This window comes from Caloenas nicobarica, chromosome Z, assembly GCF_036013445.1.
Source record: "Caloenas nicobarica isolate bCalNic1 chromosome Z, bCalNic1.hap1, whole genome shotgun sequence".
NCBI classification, from domain to species: domain Eukaryota; kingdom Metazoa; phylum Chordata; class Aves; order Columbiformes; family Columbidae; genus Caloenas; species Caloenas nicobarica.
Window position 1 is genome coordinate 8,845,814 of NC_088284.1, and position 25,519 is coordinate 8,871,332.

The 25,519-nt window shown below is 39.1% G+C and overlaps 1 protein-coding gene across 3 annotated transcripts in view; it reads right to left on the bottom strand.

Annotated features, from left to right (window-relative positions):
- UBAP2 (ubiquitin associated protein 2) overlaps positions 1–25,519 on the bottom strand; it is a 181,886-nt gene that overhangs the window by 127,134 nt on the left and 29,233 nt on the right. For all 3 annotated transcript variants that reach the window (XM_065657913.1, XM_065657912.1, XM_065657911.1), the window contains exons 4-9: positions 24,791–24,901; positions 20,415–20,568; positions 18,583–18,660; positions 8,716–8,770; positions 7,413–7,516; positions 1,410–1,462 (exon numbers count right to left, since the gene is read on the bottom strand). In XM_065657913.1, coding sequence (XP_065513985.1) covers positions 1,410–1,462; positions 7,413–7,516; positions 8,716–8,770; positions 18,583–18,660; positions 20,415–20,568; positions 24,791–24,901 — 555 coding nt within the window. The remainder of the gene's footprint in view (positions 1–1,409; positions 1,463–7,412; positions 7,517–8,715; positions 8,771–18,582; positions 18,661–20,414; positions 20,569–24,790; positions 24,902–25,519) is intronic.

Genomic DNA, 25,519 nt, shown 5'->3' on the forward strand with positions numbered 1-25,519 from the left:
TTTCAGATCAGATGATGCCATTTTTCCTTTATTTTTTTCCCAGGCATGTTTTGGGCTAACATGTCTGCAGCTCGCCATTTCTTTCATTCTTTCTGAACATCAGCACGTGAAGAACTTTCTCCTAGGTTACAGGGATTTTCCCAGCACTCTAAAATTTATAAAAATTAACAACAGGCTGGAGATTTCATCTGCTGCTCTTTCAAAATCCATGTGCAAATTATGCAGGTTTAATAATTAATTAAAAAAAAAATTCTATCTTTAGTCAGCATTGCTCAAGACCCTTCTGCTACTAGAGACGCTCTATTGTACAAGCATCAAAAAAAGGTGAGAAACTAGGCTAGAAATTTTCCATATCCTTAGCCCTTAATCCACTTCTCACATGTACTGCAGAAATAAAGGACAGGTTTTAAACATTATGCTGGCTTTTGAGGACAGTAACCAATAGAGAAAACCCATCAATTTTAGAGTTTCTTTCAGTTTTCTCGAAAGACACAGCCCTCTCATTACATAAGGACAGAGTTTTCGTACCTGTTACATGACACATTCACATTTCTAGGGATAACAATGACATGCCACCCTACAGGAGGAGGCAAAAGGGATGACTTCCAAGACAATCTCTTCGGAAAATAAACTTGAAATAATAGATGTTCCTATCAAAGATGAAAAGCTTCTTAAAAGCTAAGTTATCCTTTCCACGTCTTGCTACTTCATGTTTTCTGAACTGCTTAAGCTTTAATACACTAGCTGAAAATGTGAAATTGCAAATGCAATTTTCACGTGTGATGACCAGAAATGCCAAATATGTTGCCGATATGAAGACATCTCTTGCCTCACAAAGAACAAGAATGAAAATTGTGGTAGGAGTAGACAACCCATCTAGATGAAACAACAGGAATGAAGCAAGTAAACTCCAGCATACTACTAGCTCATTTTTTAATATTATGAACATGAAGTGGAACCATTATGCAGATTTCAAACAAAAAACATCAAATGAGTCTAAAGTTGACAGTAAGTTCAGCACTTGATTACATAAAAGTATAGTGATAATACGGCTTTAAATCCCTAACACAATATTAAGGGGAAGTGTGCAGTTAGCACCCATCGGCACTAAGCAGTGGAGAACTATAATGCACTAACATCTATTTGGGGACAGAACTTAAAAATTTACCATCTATGTACTGTCCACCCAGCAAAATAAATTCATGTTTCTTGATTCAATTTTATTTAAAAAATACGCTTATCTAAATAGATATATATTTTTAAACAGGAATTACAGCAAGAAACACAGTAAGAAACATCACTGCATGTATACACCAAAGTACTACTTAGAACATTTATTTTTCAAAGACAACACAGAAACTCTGAAAAGGGTAAATAATCAGTCAGTCAATCCAACAAGGTACACTTACGTCTTCATTCCAGTCTTCTGCTGTCCACTCTTCTATTGAGTTTTTCCACGCTCCTATTGTAATTTTGGGAAGGAAAGAAAACCATTACAAGCTAAAAGTACAATGTCATATTTCAACCCTTCTGCTTTATAAGCAATCCTGTTTTCATTATTACTGGAACACAAAGTGAGGAGATGGCTGGAAACATGGGAAGCTCTGTAAAATTGGTCTCCAGATAAAGTTTTGGGAGGGTTTTTCTTCTCCTTTAATCTCTGAGTCCAGGAATTCTTACTCACTATGGTACCAGACATAATTTAAATGAATGCATGTCTACAACCAGTAATTAATACCAAACGTTGGAAGAACATCCTGCTATGTCCCCAACAACAGTGAGAGGTTACTCAACCCTTCCACGGGATCTCCCAGTTTCATGCACAAACTCATACAGAGCCTGAACAAAACACAACCACAACACCTGCTCTGACATCCATAATCCTATTTCCAACATATCCAAGTTGAAGACCTAAGGTATGCCTCTTGAGGCTCCTTTCCAATCTGTTAATTCTCTCCTCAGGGCAGAACAATCCCAATCCCTTCCCTGATAGAGCAATTTTATTTTAAAACATATATAATCCATATAACAGCAGAGTCAGTAAGTTTCCACTGTAGCTGCAAAACACTTCTCCCAAAACTAGTGGCATAGTTCATTTGGCAAACACTGGAGCACAGTCCACAGGATGCGGTGATGGGAAACTACAGGAAACGATCCTATAGATGCAAAAACATGATCCCTTACGTAAGAAACAGACATGCAAGAGCAATGAAGGGCCTGAAGGCCTTGCCCACTAGCGTAAACATAGGGATGGTTATCCCAGCAACAACCATAGCTTTCATTTAAACCACATAACCATGAGTGAAGAAAACATCACCATTAATTAAATTCCTGCTATCATCAAGTGATATGTTCAAGTACAAAACCAAAAGAACTACTGCTTAAATCATCTCCTTTTACTTAACCAGGAACCCCTGAGACACATTCACCCAGAAACAAGCCTCCTAAAAACAGCATCAAATCCCATTCATACTAATGCTATCACTACATCAGTGCATTATTTTGTACATCTTTACAAAGCAGCATCTGGGGCAGAAGAGGGCTGAATGGCATTAATCCTGTGAGGTGACCGAGCCTACCACAAAGATATACACACAGTGGGGAGAAGAGAAGGGATCTCTTGCAGGTCCTGAGCAAGGTAGCATCTGCACTGTGTTGGCTCTGTGGAGCAATACAGAATTGCCTGAAACATTGTGTTCACACCTTACCAGACAGCCTAAACACGAGGTTTCTACATGCTGCATAACATCGATGCACTTGAAAAGTAACTCATAATCATATCTAAGCACAGCAAAATTGCTACAGTGCCTCAAATTTCTAGACTAATCCACACATTTCCACAGAAATTTTGGAAAGGAGGAAAAGCCCAATGAGCAGCAGGTTTTAGAGAAATTGTTGATTTGCTTTCCCTTCTCCTGACCAGCACAGGATCCCTTCCTCTGATATTTCTCGTTTAAAGAAACACATTCTGGTATTTGCCCTGTTTATATTTATCTCCTACCAGTCAGAACAAGACCTGCCTCTGTAGAAGACAAACCTCAGGTTGGTAACAGAACTCTTAACAACAAAGCTGGAGTCTGCTAGAACACACACAGAAGAGGTCAGACAAATCAAGTCCAACTCTTGATACCTCATCGTAATTTAACAGTTCTCTGTTTTCCAGTGAAATCATGCTTTGTGTTTTCAAGGATTCTCATCATAGTAACTTCAACCTAGATGGCTATCTGTGACTCCTGTTTCCCGTTGTAACAAGTTCAGTTTTAGAAAGTTACAGCAAATAAGAAGTATAATAGATGTTTTTCATAAGTCTTCACCTATTTTCCTCCAATTCTTTACTTCCTTTCACATTACTTGACTTTTTTTTTTTTCCTTTTTTGAATAATCAGCCATGGATATTACCCCCAAAATAATTTCATTTTGGTCTATCCCAAACTTATGTAATAATCTTTTCCTTCTGGATTACATTCACGTTCTATAATGACCTGAGGGTTTCCTTTAAAATGTTCCTTCTAAGTTTTATAGGAGTCTTAACAAAAAAACCAACTTCCTTTTAACTTCCAAGCTACAAAGTTCCCTTCTTTCCACTTGACAGTTACACTACAATTTATTTTTTCTTTCTTGCCATTCTTCAGTTTCAGAGTCCTTTAAGGCTGCTCATAGCCAAGATAACAAAGCAAGTTTTTCTGTGAAATTTATGAAACTCTGTCAAAGTAGAGGTATCAGTAAATTACCAGAACACAATACCATTTTTATAACCTACTTTGAGAAGTGACCACCTCCAACATAATATATAAAAACTGGTATGATTTGTCATTCAGGCTATCCTGCTGCCTTGTACCTTACAAAAAAGGTAAGAGACTCAACACTCATCACGGCTTGTAAAAAAATATCAATCACGCTGTTCAAGTTTCTTCCTTTTTGGTTAAGGATTGGTCATTTTGTTTCCTCTCACCTGTCCCTTCTCTTTGCCTTTCAGTTATACATTACTTCTGTGAGAATTAGTATGCAGGAAAATCAATGCTGCATTATTTGGAATACAATTCCATTTAAATGTTATGAACTGTTAAAGATTCACTCTTCACTCTCTTTTTATTTCAACCAAACACACTAAATTTTACCTCCACGGAACCAGCTAGCTTTTCTATAGGTTTACAGATTGCACCAAGGAACACCTTTCATTCAGGCTACTCCCTCTGGCATCTGCAACAATTCAGGACAAAGGGTCCAAGAACACTTTCAGACCACGTATGGGGGCAATCACATTTTGGAAACAAATCGTGTATTTCTTTTTAATTGACAATGTTGATGTTGATCCTTTCCCAGCACTGCTTAAAGAGGAAATGCTTAGTAAATACTCAGAACTCCATAGAGAGTTTTGCATGATGTCTTCAGAAAACATTTTGATACACAAAACCAGTTTTGTTTCTCCAAGTAGTTGCCCAGTTATCTCCTTTTTAATGTAGCTGCAGATGAAAGACACTAAGTTTCCAAGTACTTAGTATGAGCTAATTTTGTCTTCCTTCTTTTTAGATGAAAGACAAAATGCAACTGGGTAATGAGGAATAAAGTGAGAAATTTCCACCCTGCCCTTCCTCTGTGTGTACTCTTTATCTGACATCCTTCACTAACCAACTGCAGGCTTTATGGATTTCCATACATACACATCCCTCTCACTCACATCTTTACTAACTCCACACATTACCAGGACTGTTGATTTGGAACTAACATAACACTGTAAATTGAGGAGAAAAAAAAAAAAAAAGACTGAAAACCAATATTTGTGATTAACGAGCCAAAACAATAGCTCAACTTTGTACAACCTGCTTCCAGCCTGACACCTTGTCTGCCACTCCACTCCTCTACCCTTGCTTTAACTTGCCGTTCCAGCGCTCTTTCTCCTGCTTTAAAACTACTACCCAAGCTGCATCCTCCTCTGACAGCCCTCAAGATGCATCACAAGGTTGAACATGTTTCCCACTTAGACAAAACTGAATTATTCCCTTCCAAATCCTACTCTTTTTAAAAAGATTTCTTCATTTTGGCTCAGGGACTTATTTCTGACATTCCTATAAATTGTCTAAAGAAGAAACACTGTAAAATAAAACACTCTTCCTATAGTCATATATAGTGAGACAGTTTTGTTTTGTTAGTTACAGTGCCTTTTCCATTTGCACTGAAAATAAAGATTAGCAGGAAAAAGGTACTTAGCACACAAGAGGAACATTTACCCTTAACTAGTTTACTTTAAATTCCCACCAAATTATTTTGCAGGAACTCCCCACACTGACACTCACTCATTCATAGCCCTAAGAACCACTAATCTGACAAGGCCAGGGAAAATTCCTAAATGCCTTCTCACATCCTCTTCTCCATACTGTGCCCTCCAACTTTCACATACATGCCATAAGCTGCGTTAGCGAAGTGTAGTTCCCAGTGACGTGTGCACAGCCTAACAGCATGAACGCGCTTGGCATTCAGAAAGAAGTTCCACACATTGAACAGTACACCTTGAATTTCCATCAGTCTGTTTGCTCAGCAGCAAACCTCCTATGTAGACACACTGGTACTCTTACAGGGATCTGTTTAGCCACACCAAGCTACTCTTAGTCCTAGGCAGAATTCTTCCATTTCTGAGGACTTCCCACAATATGGGAAGAAGCAAGGTATCCTGTTTTCCCAGTCACAGACAAGCAGGTCACATTCTTCCTGCAAGAAGGAACAGAGGTTGCCACATCGGAGGCACATGAAGGCTACCTAGATTTAGCAGGGAGGGTCACAAAACAGTAGACGTCACTTGGGAGTGGAACGCAAATCAAAATTGTTCATAAGCCATAGCCTTACAGTTGCCTTCATTAATAACCAGTAAATTTTCTACCTCTGGTCCAGTCTCCTCATGCCTTTCTTGTATGCATTCTTTCTTTAGTCAGTTAATCTTATTGCTTCTGCAAGACTTGAGACAACATACCCTGCCTTTCACTACCATACAGCAAACAACACTATCAGTATTCCTAGGGGAATTTTCAAGTCATTTGGTGTCCTTCTAAACTCATTATCTGATAAATTTATTTGAAAAATTAACACAAATGAAAGTAAAAGGTGCATTTCTGTTCGCAGCATGGCACCAAGTCATTTCAAAAGTAGTTCCTTGGAAGGATGCCTTCTTGGGCAAAAGAGCTCCCTTTCAATAACCATTAATATACTCAGTGCCACTCTCCCACACTGGACTAGAGGGCACTCAGAGTGACAAGAGAGCGGCCTAATGAGCCCTCCTAAACTCTGAGCCTGTTATTGCCTTCTCTGGTTAAGTGGAAAATGGCTTGTATGACACTTAGAAAGCTGCATTTCAAGGAGATCAGAGCAGAGCTCAATGGAGCATGGCCTGGACTCCAATATCAGTCTTTTCCTTCCACACTCAACACAGGGGTTGATGAAAAATCACCTGAGTAGGCTTCAGCAATGAAGATATCAGAAGAGTTACCCTTTGCTGGAGTTGAAAAAAAAAAAAAACAAAACAACCTCCCTCCTGTCATTCGGTGGTTCCCAAATACGGACAATGTACACGAATTTCTCCATTCTGACACAGTTTTCTTCATCTTCATCTCCTGTCACATAATATGGGAAGAAGCAAGGTATCCTGTTTTCCCAATCACAGACAAGCAGGTCACATTCTTCATTCCTGAATCATCATGACACCACTGTTAAGTAGTTCTTTTTCAAGCTACATCTGTCTCTTGTCTTTGGCCAGGCGTCCATACTTCACACTTGAAACTTCATCCAGAAACACACGGCTCTTTTGGCTTCCATTCAAGTGCCTGCTCATACTTTAGTTAATAATTTTTTCTATTCAAAGGTGGCAGACCTTAGAACTGTCCTCCGCCCCAGAGACTCACATCTTTACATTCATTGCTGTGTTGCACTGTTAGGGTTTCCAAAGCCATTCCAGTGTCACTGAGTGGAGCAATATCTGTAAACAGTTTTTCCTTTCTCTTTCTTCTCTTAGACAGTCACATCCTACTGCCCAATGCCTGTGGACCGTTCACTTTTAGTAGGACTTACACTCTTTAACTGCATTTGGTGAGCTCTTAAGTAGTACTTCAGGTATCTAAACAGTTCTTCACGTACAAGGTTGTTCCAATAACTCTTCAAATCCCTTTGTCTCTCAAGAGATTTTTAGTACTAAAACAAAAATATTGCAAATTGCCTTGCCTTCATTCTAACCAGAGAGTCACTCAGGCTACAGCATGTGCTCTGCACATTAGTAGCAGTTAAGCTATAAAAGTGAGCTAGTATCAGTCTCAGGTGAGATACATTCACATTTTCAGAAGATAACTGAACACTAATAGAACAGTTATTTTAATTGCAATTTGCTACAGGTCTTCATTCCAATCCTTCCACTTCTTGAAGCATCTTACCAGTTCCATCATCTGCATCATTCTGACCAGCCTCCCAAATCTCTGACTTTGTCCCAAAGCCATCAGTGGCAGAAGACTCCGTATAGTCTGCAGGGTTAAATGTCCTAGAGTTTTAAAAGTTAAAAAATGGAAGAGAACACATGGGTCATTCAATGAACACAAGTGTCATCATTTTTAGCTGAAGCTGTATTAGATTTAACATCTCGATTTCCACATACTTTATCTTGATATTTTTGGTTTCAAAAGAAATTTTTCCTCTTTGACCAGATACAGATAAAAAAAGAGAGAAAAGAGAAGGAGAAAAAAGAGAGTAGATTAAAAAAAAATTACTGTAGAGAAACTGAACCAAAACAACAATTCCTGAAAAAGCAGTTAACAGCATACCTACTCCTCCCAGCCTCATAAACATTACTTTATTTACACAACAATAACCCCCTCTCAGCTGACAGTTTCTCAGCAGGTGGCTAACTGATGAGAAACCAGTATCTTATCCTTTCAGAGCACCAGACCTGCGCAGGACAGGAGTCAGAAAAATCAGAAAGACTGTTTCAGAATACACTCCTGACACCAATGCCAAAACACACAGATGCAGCTAAAAGGTCAAAATGGACTACTGAAAAAAAAACCCTTTTCAGTTTATCGTCTAGAAGTACGAACAAGAAGGATTATCAGAGAAGTGGAATGAGCCTTCCGTTCATCATGACATCACTGATAATACATGAAATGTCATTAAACGCAAACACTGAGTGAAAGTAGCAGAGGCTACACCTACAAAGCAAGTTATTCCAACAAAACTGAGAACAAATTTAGAGCTGCTTAGTAACTTCTTTTGATTCTGTTTTAGGGTACATGTATATCCAAATAGCTAAAGCATGAAACCTCAAAAACAATACAAAGTTTATAATCGCTAGTCTTAGTCTTTCTGGTTTTATATAGAACTTGGATGGTCTACATTCCACCAAAACAAACCTATTTGTAAATTGATCTAGGACTATAGGCACCACACAGAACTTTCCGTCTCCTAAGCACTATGTGGCTGCTACTCACAGGTACAAATAGGTTCTCCAAGTTTAAGATATTGAGTTAACTTGCATTAGGTTTGTACAGGTGCGTTTAGTTAGAAACACTGCTTTAAGACAAAAATAATCCATTAACATCTAACAGATCTGTGAATTTTTGCATCCATATTGGTTTATCAAACATACAGCAATATTCACACATACAGTGGCAATATTAATATTGTCAATTAATATTGCCACTGAGTTTGATCCTTGCCAAAATCTGTGCTCTGCATGTTTCTTACCCCATGCCTTGGGCTGAAAACCTCCCCGCTCCTCTCCCTCTGCCACGTCCAAACCCTAGGAGAGAAAACACCATTTAACAGCAACAGCAGAGGAGCCGCCAATCTCTAGTCTGTCATATTAGAAAATGCTATGGTTGAACAAGAAAACTACCATAGTTAAATATTATTTACTTCCCATATTTTATCACAGAAGAATTTGATTCCCTAACACACACAAGTAAACCACAGTTCATCTAAGACTTCATTTTAGCGGGACTTGTAATTCAAAGAATCATAGAATAGTTTGGGTTGGAAAGGACCTCCAAATGTCATCTAGTCCAACTCCCCCTGCCATGAGCAGGGACATCTTCAACCAGATCAGAGCCCCGTCCAGCCTGGCCTTGAATGTCTCCAGGGATGGGGCATCCACCACCTCTCTGGGCAACCTGGACCAGTGTGTCACCAACCTCATTGTAAAATATTTCTTCCCCATGACTGAATCTCTCCTTTACTTTAAAACCATCACCCCTTGTCCTACCACAACAGGCCCTGCTAAAAAGTCTGTTCCTACCTTTGTTAGAAGCACTCTTGAAGCACTGAAAGGCCACAATAAGGTCTCCCCAGAGCCTTCTCTTCTCATGGCTGAACAACCCCAACTCTCTCAGCCTGTCCTCCCCAGAGAGATGTTCCAGCCCTCGGATCATTTCTGTGGCTCCTCTGTCCCTCTCCAACAGGTCCACGTCTGTCCTGTGCTGAGGGCTCCAGAGCTGGACGCAGGACTGCAGGTGGGGTCTCACCAGAGTGGAGCAGAGGGGCAGAATCACCTCTCTCCATCTGTTGACCACACTGCTTTTGATGCAATCCAAGATACAACTGACCTTCTGGGCTGCAAGCACACGCTAATGGCTTACGTCCCATTTTTCATCCACCAGCACCCGCAAATCTATCTCTGCAGGGCTGCTCTCAATCCCTTCATCCCCTAGTACGTATTAATACCAGGAGTTGCCCCGACCCAGGTGCAGGACCTTGCACTTGGCCTTGTTCAACCTCATGAGGTTCACAGGGACGCACTCCTTGAGCTTGTCCAGGTCCCTCTGGATGGCATCCTGTCCCTCAGGCGTGTCAACTGCACCACTCAGCTGGGTGTCATCCACAGACTTTGCTGAGAGTGCACTCGATCCCACTGTCTATGTCACTGATGAAGATACTAAACAGTATTGCTCTCAATATGGACCCCTGAGGGACACCACTTGTTACCAGTGAGTTCTGTGCATTCTTTTCTGTATCTAGTGAAGTGGCACCAAATGCCAAGAAAAGGACTTACCTAAAGACCCATGGCACATGAAACTGCTATTGCCAAATCATTAGATGTTGTTCAAAATTTTGTCATTACTTTCTCACTCTTGCCTAGGAGGTTCTAGAATCCTAGCCTCCCTGCACACCCTGACCTCTCAAGAGATCCCCTGTCACTCCTTGTCTGTGAGGTTTAAATACTCCAGTTGTCTCCTTCTCTGACTCAGCCCACATGTCCACCCCTACCCTTCTGTGCATTTGGCAACATGCAACAACACATTACTTCTGCCTCCCCCTTAATCATAGTTACCGACATGAAAATTGCCCAATTCATATTACCCAAACAACTTCCTTGTTATAAAACCACAAGCATATTCATTTCTATTTCTACAACAACAAATATTTGTTGCCTCCAATTTTGGTTATCAGTCTCAGTTTACAACCTTCCTGATAACAGTGAATGGCTTTATTTTTGCATATTGAATACTGCCAAAAAGGAGTGAAAATTTCTGTACTACTTAACCATCCATAAAGCACGTATCTATGTAAACAGTTAGAAACTATTTCTTACATGCAGCACATTTCCACACAGATCTTTTTTCTTTCCTTTTGTAGAACCTGAATATCTGAGTCTTTTCCAGTTTGTTGGGTGTTTTTTAGAGAAAGACTACAAATATTATTTTGTCTTACAAGAACAGGGGGAGGTCAAGAGCTGCAGCCTGACAACGGAGTGATTTTTTTTTTTGAAGACAAAATTCTGTGGTAATTATAAGTCACCAAGCACCTACAAGTTCACCAGATCAGAACATATAATCCTATATCACCAATACATTGGTTGTCCAAACATCAGAATTATCCATGATAGACTGTTCAAATTTGGATCAAAATTATCACTTATTTTTAGGAGATCACCTCAACTCAGTAAGAGTAGTACCTCCAGGACATGGTAAAAACAGATTAGGAAGTTCCTATTTCAATGACTTTCCTTTCCCTCTCCACACAACCCCTTCTTCCCCTTGCCCTAGTTCACTGTCCAAGTTTTAAAAGACATTTCTGGACCTCTAAAACGTGTACTACCTACATTTTCAAGGACTTCTTCAAAGCATCAAAATATTAGGATAGTTTTACACACATTTTGATGACAGAGTTTACCCATATCCTATACAAGACGAAAACTGCTATCTACAGAGGAACCATGGAAACCTGCAGAGGAAGGATTCCCATCCAGCAACACATAGAATTTTGGTGGGACAAGAACACAGAACTGAAGTCTGACACTACGTCAGGCCTGCAACCTCTACATTTTTCCCTCTTTACTCTCTTTTTGGTTGGAGAGAGAACTGACAGAGTATAGAAAAAAGGTAACAATAGCTGCAACCCAGCAATCGTCATCCCTCTTCACCAAACCCATGCATGAAGCTGTGCTTTTTGCCATAACAACAGTGCCCCAGACCCTGCTGTACTCAATCAAATGTAGCTTGGCTTCTGAACCTCCTTGCTCAGAATACCTATTCCACTGCTCTTCTATCCTTTGCCCACCTAAACTCCCCCATCAGGGAGGCTGATCGACATCATAACAAGGTCGCAGTTCTCAGCCGCACAGAAGTCAGCGCACTCCGGATTATCTTTCCACCCAGTAAATATTTTTTTTAAAGAGCAGAGCTAGCCAAACAAGTTTACTTGGGAACACTGTACGTGCCATTTATGTAATAAATTTATTTCCTACAGCTATCAATACAGCATTAAACACCATTTACTAATGATGCACAGAAGAGACATCAACAGCGTTTTAACAAGCTCAGCTACAAGTGAGGCAGATATTAGGTACAGAGAGATTAGCTGGAATACCAAGCATGAAAGCACAAATAGATTTCAGAAGAGGAGGTAAGTCTCCCCAGTCTCACAAGTGCAAAAGTCTGAAAGAATAACATCAGCATACTAAACAGAAGATGAAGTTTTAGCAAGCAAGGCATATGCAAGATGCTGTGCCACCATGGGCACAATAAACTACTGGCTAAAAACAGCAACAAAAACCTCTAACAATTTTAGAAACCACTAGAAAGAAATTGTGTTGCTCCCGAAGTTCCACGCATAGTCTTAGACTACTAGCTAGCAAGGCATTTTTTATACCAGATCACTTTGAAAATTAATCCTAAACTTGAACTTCACATGGATTCCCTTAACTTCATAAATCTGTGTCTATGCTGTCTATACTGAAATTAAGTTTAATCAACAAATTCAACAAAAAAGCATTCTAGTGAAGACAAAAGGGAAGTACCAAACCAGTGAGGTTATGGAAAGCCCTAAATTCAAAGCTAGAAAAGATACTTACAGAGACCTAATTCAAAATAGGAGATGGTGAATAGTCACCACTGAAAGACCACTCTAAGTCAGACACAAAATCTCATATACCCTGGTCATCAATGCAAGATGCCAGTGGGAAAGTCTGTCTTTGACACAATCAGATCATTAATATATTCTTAAATTCTCGTGAAAAGGAAGTTACTTTTCTCAGCTGCCAAAATTAAAATATGGCATTAAAACAATTAGAAGGCACAGACTTCTAACACAAATAAGTTAATAATGAAGAAACTATGAATGCCCATATTTGCAAACATTTGATGCTTTTTAACAGTGCCTAAAAGCTCAGTTAACAAATGGGGCATCACACTGCAATTCAGAGTGTGGAACCAAATTCTGAGCATGCAATCCCACAGTAACTTAAACCCAGTTAAATCAGAACTACTACAGATAAGGTCTTCCTCATCAGTGACCACAATCTGGCCTGTCTTTCCTGCACCGACAGTTTCACACGTACCAGTGAGCGAGAATAAAACCACCATCAGAAAACAAAATTATTAGTTCATTGTTGGATTAGCTCTCCAAACCAGTTTCCTGCTTGTTAAATGTCAGAAAACTAATAACCTTCACACTAGCTTAAGCCACCAAAAAAACCTGTTGCCCCCAGCTACCATGCTGCATGCTCCCCTTTTCTTTTATTTTGGCTTGGTTAAAGTTAGATCAATCCTCTGATATGGTTCAGATAGGACCAATTCCTCCCAGCACTAAAGCCAGTTCATGCCTGTAACATAAAAAATATAGCTTTAACACTTCTCTAAAAAGATCTGTTTGTATGGTTTAGATCACAATGGTTGATGTTTAAAAAAAAAAATTTCCTGTAGTAATCCACAATCAGCAACTCTTCTATCAACATTTTACCTACCAACAAAAAGAGAACAAGTGACTTGGCAGCAGCTCATTAAATCTTCTAGTGAGTCTAAAGGAATATATTTTCTTCCAATCAGTCAGCATGTGGAGCACAAAAGCAAATGACAGACATCAGACAAAGAACAAAATGCCCAGCCTCATATAAAACCTCATAACATTTATTCACATTACTTTATACTTGGATCTACAAACAATAGCCTGAAGTATCAAGGCAGCATTACTTACTCATTTCTGTTCCAGGAAACTAGGACTGGGGAACTACGTTTGAAGTTGATTCTGATCAACATTCCTGCTACTACCCCTTATCCAACATCATTTTAAATGATGAAGTATTTAAAACGTGTTCTTGTTTCCTTTAACATTGTTCAACTGTGTATTGTTGAGATTTTTCCTGCTCTCCAGCATATCTCCCTCAGTTGACTAGGTCCACATTAGTCATCACTTCTTCAATTAACATTTTCCTTTCCTTGAATGAATTTTAGAGAAGTCAACACTTGCACTCAGGCACGTAGTGGGATTTTCAGTTTCCATTAAAACACATTGGCAGTTCAAAACAATCACACGATCAAGTCTTCACTCTGGTACCGTCTGTGCATGGAATGAATTGTTCATCTCATTCACAACGCTTCTTCCCCCAAAAACAAACACACACTACGAGAGAGCATGAGAAAAGTGTGTAGTACCACAATTCGGATCGGCCTAGACCACTAAGTTAATAGCCTATTCTGTAGAAAATCCAGTTTGCAGAGCTTGCAGACCTAAATCCTTCCACTGCAACACAGGTGCTTTGTTTCAACACTCAGATTTTCACACTGACAAGTTTAAATTAGATGAAGACAACTTAAGCTTAAGAAAGACCTAAAAGGAAAGGTTAAGAACAACTGAAAGTAAAAGGAAATGCAGACTCGAAGGGCAGGCAACACCCTTGATTTGTGCTTATCTCTGACCACACGGTGACCGAACAGACCTGGTCTCTGCTCTGGAAATGCAGAGCCAGACACCCTCCCAGCAATGCTGAGGTGACAGAGCTATAAGCCTTAAGAAGAGGTAAAGAGTCTAAGTATAGAATGTTTGTATTCTAGGCATTCCACACTACCAAAACAAACATGGAAGTCATATTTAATAATTCAAATAATTTTTGTCTTATTAATAATCATTAAGCTAGAAGCATTGGATCAGTTTTATATACTGCATGTACTCTAGTAAACATTTTTAGAAGCATGTGCGGAAAACTTTCAATTCTAAAGTTATGTTTAAAGGAAACTAAGTAACTTATGTTAGAGATAAATTCTGGTTAATCTAAAAAAAAAAATTACACTACACACACAGCTTCTTAACCAATCTGTAACAATCTCTACACTGAATCAAATCCAAAAGTTCATCTACCTGCTATCCCATTATCGGCTATAGTCAATCAGATATCTAGGGAAGAGTACAAGAACTGTAACCAGAGTGCAGCTTCTCTAGACTCTCTCCTAGTCTTCAACTATTTGTGGCTCCAAAGATAACTTACATACACCAAAATCCTAAGTGTTTTTTTCTTCTTTTGGCGTTGTTCTTTTCTGGGATTAAATTCTCAAATCTTTCTGTGGGGTTAACTACCTGTATGAAGAACCACCTCCATAACTTCATTTTAACCCTGTAACTTACTGATTTCATTTAATATTCCCTCATTTGCATACTTGCTTGAAGTGATGGATTCATTTGCCCGCAGAACCTTCTCTGCAAAAAAGTTTACAGATTTCTACTGTACACCAACTTAGACCTCACTTGCAGGTAGAGAAGCCCTAGTCTGCTTGTTCCTCACACCTCATAAATGCAGTCTTCCCAGTACTTCTCAGCCTTTTCTAGCTCTACCACATCCTTTTCAACATGGGGTGGAGGACAGTGGGAGAACCAGACCTGCACTTCAAAACTGAACATGTGAGAATAGTTCAAACAGCAGCATTAAAAAAAAGTTACTGTAAAGTTGTCAATTTGTATATAACAATGCAGCTGATTAAAACGAACAAGGAAACGTTTCTAGAGCTGACAATCCTAAAGACATAACCATCTTCCTCCACAATTCCTTCAGGAGATTCCATTCCAGACAGTTAAAAATCCTTGCAATACTGGCACACAAATATGGCCACTTTGATGAAATCACCATCCATCACCATTACAGTATTTTTCACACAAAAATTAAACTCATTCAAGAAATTCAGTTCTGAAAAGACAGATGGCAAGGCCATCTTAAAAAAATAACTTCCTTGATTCCCTTCCAAGTCAAAGTTTACACTCTCAGTTTAGCAAGCAAAGAATAAGCGCAGAGCAATTTCAGCTAGGATGTGTTCTGAAACACATCCTGTGATGCATTTTTGCTTTCTGTTAATCAGTCAGTAACGAGTATCTACTTCAAATCCCTGATCTGCATACCAGCAACCAGTGATGTCTGTATGCTGTATACCTCCTACCCTATTAAGTTGCAAGGAATGTCACACAGTCATTAACGGAAGAGCTACTACACAACAAAGCTAGTGCCTACAGCACCAAGGCTGAAACACTTAGTACCATGGTTTTCTCCCCCATTAATAAACAGCACGTTAGCACCACAGTGTCAATTCTACTTCTGCTATTTTCAGTGCATGTAATTTCTTAAAATTAGGTTGTTCTACAGAGAAGCAGTAATATGATGGCCCAGCAAATTCCCCTAGAAAGCAGCAATGAAGATAACTCCAGCCTGACAAGGCTGGTTAAAATAGAGACAGTATGTAGCTCAGATATTAGCTGACCCCTAATTTTGTATCCAATGCCTAGATTCCTACATATACACAAACTGCATGAAACATTTCTAAAAAAACGAAAGCAAACCAAAAAAAACCCAACACAGTTCTGTGGTGATTACCAATAATCCATTTACTTTCAACTGAAGTACTTGTGCTGGTCCAACTGAAATAGAGTTAACTTTCTTCATGCAGTGAAAAACTCTTCTTTTTCATAACTAGCATGGTCTTTGTTTGGATTTAAGTTTGAGAATAAGAAATTAACACCCTCGGACAGAACTAATGTTTTTCTTCAAGTAACTTTGCAGTGGTTTTGAGTTAGAATGAAAAGAATGTAAGAACTTACTGGTATCTTAGTTGTTGTCTGGGAGCCAAGGTCTTTCTATCTGCAGATGTGGGGCAGAGAGGAAGTGGGGCACAGATGGGGCAGACCCTGACTGACAGCCAGACTGATCAATAACAATATTCCACGCCATGAGCATCATGCTTCATATTTAATGAAAGTCGGGTTTTCTGGCTAGGGAGACCTGTTCCCGCTCAGCTCCATTGCGGGAGAGTTCTGTTCAGGAGTTCCTTTAGTTCAGTCTTTTGCCACTCTACCATTTTGCAGTTGGCCTCTGGGCCTTTTTGGCGTTGTTTTCTCTCTTTTACCTCAGGATCAGCTGTTCAGAAGCAGGGTGCTCTCTTCCCAGGACTGGCTGCTCAACACAGGCGGAGTTAACTGAGAAATTGCAGTGAGTATCTTTTATTTTATATTCTATTATCATTTTATATATAGTAGTAGTAGTATATGAGTATTATTTTTTTATTTTATTAAACTGTTTTTATCTCATTCCACAAGTTTCTCCCTTCCTTTTCAATTCTCTCCCATTTGGCGGGATAGGGAGTGAGCGAGTGGCTATCATGTTTTTATTAGCTGGGGTTAAATCACAACTGTACTTTATCCAACATTTGACTATTCTGCATATAAAAGAACAGAAAGACTACTGAATAAAATGGCAGGAAGCTTTTTTTTATTATTTCCACTGGTATCCTAAGAAAGAAGGTCATGCATCCCTGAAATACTGAGAAGTAAACTATACAGTTTTATACAACTCCCTGCAGATATCAAGAACTTGCGTTATAAAACTAAATTAGGTATTTCCTTCCACAGAATACACACACATGTAATATAATGACTCTGAAGTCCTTAAAATAGGCTTATTTCAGACAGTTGAGAACACTTAATTAAGATACTTCACTCACATGAATGTACAATCTAAAACGTTTGGTAAAGAGATACTGTAGTACTATGTACACTAAGCCAGTGAACAGAAATTGGTGGAAGTTGTTCATATTTCTTCAGTGTATTATGTCAGTTTGATCTGATGATTAAGTACTTTGGTTTGAGACATATGATATTCATCTAGAGAGCTACAGTATTGACAACAAAAACAGTGTATTGTTCATAAGGTTACAAAGCAAAAAATAGACTGTATTTGAAATTAACCTCTAAGTTTCATCCAACAATTTAAAAAACCCACCTTTATAATTTGAATGTAAAACATAACAAAAATTAAGAGTTGTGAACTATACTACACCCTCCCCTGCAAAACCACCTCTCTGCACACACCATTTAGTATTTGCTGATTCACAGGCACACCCAAGTCATTCTCGCAGCCTTCTGGAAGATACATTTCTCTGCATTTTTCCACTCTTTCAAGATGCAGATCTGGAGACAACGAAGTTGGATGTGCCTGTCTTTGAATGCCTCATTACTGGATATTCCAAAGAGAAGAGAGTCTTTTGAAGGCAGAATTTTTTTGTGAGTCAGACATTACTTATTAAGTACATCAGCTCTGCTGTGCAGTTTATCAGTTTAACTCATTTAATATCCATTTCCCCACACAATCTGTGCTGTACCTTGGTTACTTATTTTCATTCCTCCTGTTACAAGGAAAACAAGCCTCTTTCCACTCCAACCTGTGAAAATCCAAACCAACTAAACATCCCCAGATTCCACATGGAATCTCTTATCAACATCTTTCCTATCTCTTCTGCAGGATAGGATCAGACCTCTACCTAAGATTCTGCAGTATTCTTTTTCCACAATTCTCCTCATCAGCTCTTCCATGCTAAATTCCTTCTCTTACCAAAAAGCCTCTAAGGTGGCTTGTACATCTGACTGGGTTCGGAAAACAGAAGGCAATCCTGACAACCGGATCCACCCCAAAGAAACAGCACAAGCACACATCCAATCCCTCCCTGAGAGCCCTGCAGATGGAATCTTGTACTCTCCTGCTGCCAAGGTATGTCCTGAGGAGCCCAGTGCACTCTCACTCACAGGAGGCCAGCTTGAGTCGATCTGGGAAAATAGCTCTCCACAGCCAAAGCACAACAGCCTGTTACACAGGACATTACCATAAAGGTGATTTGTGTCAATTCTTTTAAGTTCTGAGACCAAGATATGACAAGGGGTAAGGGAGTGGGAGGTACCTAAATTAAAGGTGGCTGAAGTGCTTATGGAATCAAAGCATAACCAAAAAATGCTTAAAATGAAGTGTTTAAAGAAATAAATGGGAGACATGAAATCAGTGCCAGTCCCATACCAATGTCACCATCTCACCTCTCCCACGGCCACGTTTCCCACGGTCTGAAGGCCTGTCTCCTTGATTGTTGTCCACTCCATTCTCTTCAGCTCTAACTGTGGAGAGAGGACAGCTTAAGAGAAGCTTTAGAGATTCATACATGAGACAATATAGCAATCTGCTTAATCCGAACTCCAAAAGAAAATGCAAGATTTTAGAGTGAGCCAGCCAACAAATCTCAGTCACTCCCCTTCTTCGGGGGCCTGGCTACAAGCAAGTTATGTTTACTTTGCACAGGACAATTAGGAAGCAAAATATCCCTTTTAGGGAAATGTCCCTCAGCAGAAACACTTGTTTTCTGAAAAAAAAGGCAGCACAGCATTTTTCAGCTTACACTATTAATTATGGCCTAACCTCTTCAAGGAGCTGGAAATATAGCTGCCTCATACTTTGCTTCCTTGATAACATGCTGAGTGGCAGCAGTGAGAGGAAAAGGATTAACCACCAACACCAACTCTTCTCCTGTCCACGCAGACCAAATCCCTGTACAACCAGGGAAACTTAAAAGAACCCTCCTGTGTATTAAAACCAGAGGGATGATGAATGGGTGAAGGTGAGGCATTAGAAAAGCACTGCAAGCTAACTATTTTGCAGAAAACTCCTGAGGAGGTACTCTGAAAGATGTCTTGCTCCTTGAAAAAAAGCAACGACAAAAAAATTGACTGGCCACTTAAAACACTGCTAAGATATTGTATTGCACAACTTCTCCTAATGGCAGCAATAAAATCATCAACACTTGGACATAAAGCTGGAAAAATAATATCAAGCTTTGGTAGCCATCTGAAAAATCTTAAATTCCAGTTTATAAAAGGAGACAAGCAGGATCCGGTTCTGTAAAAAAAAAAAAATTTGCCCCTCACTTCTACATAGATGGATCTGATTTAAATTCATTCTAAGCATAGCTACAAGTTTTATTACTATTTTTTCATATCGTGATGTTACTGTATTCTACAAAGATTCACAATGTCTTCATAGGCACAATATTTGAATATATTCCAATAATTAATTAGAAGAGTTGACTAATACAGTAAATATTTTTTCTCCTTTTAAGTTAAGTGCCGTTTTTTAATTTCAGTTTCTCTGCTCAGTTATCAGTGTCGTGTATGGCTCTCACAAGCAATGTATACAGCTTTGATACTGCTGATAAAACTTGGAAAAAAAAAGCAACATGTATCCAAACAGGGATCTAACATTATGTTACCTAACTTGGAAACATCAGTTTGCTTTTGTACAATGTATTATTGCACCTGCACAAACTGTAGCAAATTTGTAAATGTTTCAACTCACAAAGAATTTTCAATGTTGTAGAAACTCACCTCTGATTGGTTTATGTGAGTAATATACACTAGAGACTAACAATGATCCCAATCTTTTTATTCCCCTTATGAGAGGATGACAACACCTTCAGGTTCTCCAACTCATAAAAGGAGACAGAATCAAAGTTGGATCATTTTTTCATTGAAAGAAACAAAAAAGTGTGTCAGCTGTGCAGCAGCATACTTGCTCTCAAGTAGTCTTAGACACAATTGTAAAACTTTATGTAAAAGAACTGCAATTTGTACAAGATCAATTACATCAAAAGAAGACAGAAATTTAAATTAAAATCAGCGTCTCTGAACAAGCACAGACCATCCCAAAACCAAGTCATGTAGACAGATGAAGCATATCTGTCACACAAACAAGCTGTCATCCCTTCAGCGCTGAGCTATAGTTCAGCTGGACTTTACTCCATTAAGCATTCACTCTTGACTCAGCCAGTTTGAGGTGCAAGAAAGTGTCTGAATCTTTAAAAATTAACCCCTATACGTACACTCTCGGCCACGGCTGCCTCCTCTTCCCCGTCTGTTGGAACTTCCCCGTCCACGACTCACTTCTCTGTCCCCTCGTTTTTCTCTGTTCTCTTTGTTTTCTGAACTTTCCTTTCCAAGGTTTTTCTTCTTTCCCCCTACAGTCTCCCAAGAAGTCTATTTTGGTAGAACAGAATTAGATACAAAAGTCAAAAAGGAAAAGACAGCTCTCAGTGCACACTTCCACGTCACACCTCTCCAGTACACGGTAAAAAAACAGGTATTTGCATAACATCACATATGTAATACTTGCAAACTACACTGATACAAATGGAAACACAGGCTGTATTTTTGGGAAGAGATGAGAAACAAACAAGTTTCAGAAGTTGATTGTCTTATGAAATGTGAGAATCCCAAATGTTTCTGGCTATAGTGCATTTTCACTAGTTCAAAAAAGCCTAGATACAACCACAACATAGAAAACCTCTGAAGCAAGCAACAGTTTCCTTCTCAACTACCTTGATAAACCTAGCAAGGAAACAATCACAGAGCTATCTTCTTCTCCCAAGGAAATGAAAAAATGTATATAAGCATCATTGAACAAGTGACTGATGAGAATAAGTATGTGGCCTAAGGGGAAAGAGAAAAAGAAAGAAGAAAAACCATTATCCAGAAATACTAGAGCTCAAGCACCAACAGACAGAATGGCAGAACGACAACCAGGGAAACTGAGGCCATGATAAGCCAGACCATCCATTCTTAACAGCTACAGCTCATTACACACAACAAAATACAGGAAAAACTATGTCTAAACAAGACAAGGGACCAAGGTCCAGACATCAGCTTTAATATTAAACTGCATCTTTAAAATAAATTCAGGGATCATATCAGATTCACAGAAGTATCTGTAGGAGTTGAAAATAAAACGACTAAATCACTTGCTAAGAATAGCACAGCACCTCATATATTATGCAATTGCATGGTTAGTCTATTGAGCCATAGTTGCAAAGCAAAGAAGAAAGGTATTATTTGCAAACCATTAAGATGGCAGATACATTTATATATATGTCCTCATCTCTAGCAGCTTCTAGTCTACGTAAGGTTTTAATTAGGAAATTTGCATAAACAAATAAGGTGTCATCAACTGTGAAACAATAAAGCCATGACCTCTGACAGGCACAAAAAAGGTCGGCTATCAGTAATTTTAGGTCCTATCTCCTTGCAATTCAGGCTACAGTGAATCAGAAGCCCTCAAGAGGCAGGCAATGACCAACTAGCCCAAGCTACCTGGAACTGAAAAAACTAATGCTATTGAGAAAGCAGGTAACAAAGCAGTTTACATGTATAAATTCAATGTTCCAGTGTGTCCTTTGAGAGAATGGTTACTCTTATTTTTTGACATGTCGAGTGAGAAAGAAGTCTGATATCTGCTAGGGAAGTCCGTTTTCCTGAGGTTTCCTGCAGCAGAGACTCAGGCACGGATTCCAGAAATTCTTCTAAAACAAATAATTTATTCTCAAGGTACAGCATACAGCAGCTCAAGCTGGTGCCATCTGCAACTGGAGGAAACAAGTTCTTGGCAATAGCCAAAACATTCTTCTGTTGTCATCTTTTGTTAGACTCTGTTCTGTTCCTTTACTTACCTCCAAGGACAGAGCTCCCCTTATCTTCTAGTTTGAAGACTGAGGCCTTTTTTACTTAATGAAGCAGAGAGTTCAGAAGTTCACGGCTTGCAGAAATTATGTTAAACAAATTTACTTATGCTAAGTTAATTCTATATGAGCAGTTTCTAAACAAGTTCTATAAGAAGCAGTTTACCAAATAAATAATTTAGTAAGCTAAGGTAGTCTATTCCCTCCGATTTCATCCTCAGTATAGACTACACCACCATAAGCCAACTTAGGTGAAAAGCAGACAGCACATATTTGAAGTATAAAAATATGTGTTTGGGCCACACCATGTTTTCTGTGCAACAGAAAACTGTTTCTTACAGTAACTATCATATGGCTTCACCTGCTGTAGCCTGTGTAACTGCATTATACACTAAAACACTCCTAGAGCTCTAGAATCACTTCACAGGAGAAAAAAAAATAATTGCATTGACAACTGAAGAACCAAGTCTATATAGTTCAGAATGCACTACTATTTCACTGACGGGCATGGATCCAAAAGATTTTTGACCATTTAAAGAAATACCCCAAACTGGATGATCCTGCTTAAAGGAAAGCTTAATAGGAAGCAGCCTTCCCTTAGTAAGATTTTATATGACTTAGGAGGAATCAGTAAAGGGACGACTATGAAAGCATCACATTCATGCTTTCTCATAATATAATTTTGAGAAAAGACTCGAGAATTTGGGCATGCCTTTTAAGGTAGAGGATGGTGATACCTCTGGACATGGGAATCTATCACAGGCTACTGAAGCTGCCTGTTTTTGTATGGGAGCTAACTGATTACAATTTCAGCTGAGGATGTCTGAGGCAACTCAAATGCCAGCTGACCTCCAAAAATACATAACAGAAGCCTTCTTGCTGGCCTGATCTTAGATAGAAAGAAGAAAAATCTGAAAGGTCCCCTTTGTTCTGTCTTCAAATGTTTAGGAAGTAAAATATGGTTGGGCATAAAACGGATCTTACGCCTGTAAGAAGTTAAATGAATGGAAGTCTTGGGCAAAGAAACATATGCCCTTCTCTACTCTTACCCTCAAGCCTCTGTCTAACCAAAGCTAGACTGTCACAAATGTTGCAAGTAAAAAGTCTTCATAAGACTAAGTCACACAGCATAAAGGCTTAAAGACCATAGCATTAACAACAACAACAAAAAGACAAAACTGACAGAGTACCAAAGAAATTACAAATAGACATTCTAGTTATCTGTCCTTGCTCTTCTAATTTCTCGAATTGGATAGACACATCTTCTTCCAAATGAGGTAAGACTTCTACAGCATCAAAGCAAAGAGAAAATAGAAAAAGATATTTGGTAATCTGCATTCAGAAGTAGTAGCACCTCCGCTTCCAGTTTCAAGTCCATGGTTAAACTTTCTGCAGTATAATGGCCTTAAAGCAAACCCTTCAAACTGGAGGCCCACAAACTTCCATAAAGAATACACTTCTTCACACCCTTCAATTAATACTCCTACTTACTTGAGCCCTTTAAGTTGTCTGTAGTTGTTTGAGTTGCATTTTGTCTACAGAGAGCAGTGGGTTCAGAGGGACTTGTCAAAAGAGCAGAACATATGGATATGTGGTCTCTAATTGATGAATGAGTTCACAAAATTTCTTCCATGTCATGATCACTTACAACAACTTGCTAAAGTAAGAAAGCATTTAACATTCTCTATCGACCAGAAAACTATTATCAACTAGAAAATGCCAAATACAAGAGAACACAAAACAAGCACATTACCAAGACAGATTTAATTGAGATGCTCACTTCTACTCCCAACTTAACAGCTCACTCAGTATTATATACCTGTGTTTCACATTACCTCAACTCTTACGAGTGAAAAGCAGACAGAAAAGAAAGTGTGTGTCCTAGATGTAGGGTGTGTGTGGGGTGAGCTTCCTCATTAACAATAAGCCAGCATACACATCCTGACAAATTACAGGAAATACTGGATGTTCAGCATTAAGAAAGGAAGTCCAGGTTTCTTTCCCTATTTAGATGAGATGGAATCTAGTTTACTGCCTTAGATAAACTGTAACATGTCCCTCCAGCAAAAACTTCAACCACAGCAAGACATATTTTCCTCATATCTCTTGAGATAAAAAAATATCCCATGCAACGCTATAAACAACATTATTGTTATATACACATTGTTTAGTCTCCTCTGTTTTACAATGAAGTCATGCAAATAAGCAATACAATGAAAGGAGCAACTACTTGCATTATACTTTTCTGCCATTAGCGGAGCTGTCAATGAAACTTTTAGATGTGGAAACCTCCTCCAACTTCAATACAGCCAATGCACATCTACAGAAGCTGTAAAACTTAAAATATCTGCCTGCCCTTTAGTTTTATAAAGATTTCCCTTTATGCAAACAGTCTCAGCATTGTGGAGAGTAACAGTTACAGAGTGACTACAAATGTTGAGGCAAAAAACAGACCAGTATCTGACAACGCACTGAGTTCAGCTTCAGAGTTAAAACTGCTGCATGTAAATGAAAACCAGAGGACTCTGCAAGAGACCAGCTGAACACCCACAAGATTTTCAAGGTTTGGCCCACTCTAAGGCATGCAAGCAGGAGAGAAGCTGCCTCAGTCTACATTTCCTTCAAACGAATTTGAATAGAGACAAGGAAATTAAAGGCTTCCAAAATATGACTTTCCCAATCACTTCTTAGAAGTAGAAAGGCGCAGCAAACAGAAAGAGTGGTTTAACATGAAAGTAAAGCCTTACCGTGTCTGAACTTCCTTCCAGCAGTATGTTGATTGCTCTGTTCACATCCCCGTTACAATCATGCAGTGCCACTATGCACTCATCCTGGTTTTTCCCCGTCACTTCCATAAGCTAGCAGTAAAAGTCAGACATGTTAAAATATCTAAATTATCATCATAAGGAAATAAGAGTTAGTACCACCACAGATTCCAAGAAAGTGCATAGCTACTATGCGAGAGCAAATTAAACTCCTATATAAAGGTATCTGTATTTTACAGATCTGCTTGGCATTTAGACAAGACACAGGATGAAACACAAGTTAAATGGTAACCAAGAAAACACCATTGCACTTTTTTTTTCCTTTTAACTTCATGCTTGCAGCAAAAGCTGTCACCACAGAGATACACGAGGGTAAAGATGTGAAAGACCACGACAGCTCCAGTATCATCCTCTCTCCCTCGCTCCCTCCCCAAACATCCGCCTCTTTATCCCACTGTGTGAGAACACAAGGTAAACCATGATAGAGAACATATCCACCTGGAAAAACATCCAGACTAAGAAAAAAGTTATTTTTCAGCCAGATCAGTTCCATCAGTCCATTTCAGCACAAAGGCACATAAAAGGCACAAGCAATGGCTGCATGCTCTGTGGACCTGCCATGCAGATCCTGAGGAGTGTGGGATGGAAATAATCAATTTGTCATGGGACATCCTGCAACTTGCTCTACATGAGCTAGAAATATGTATAGGC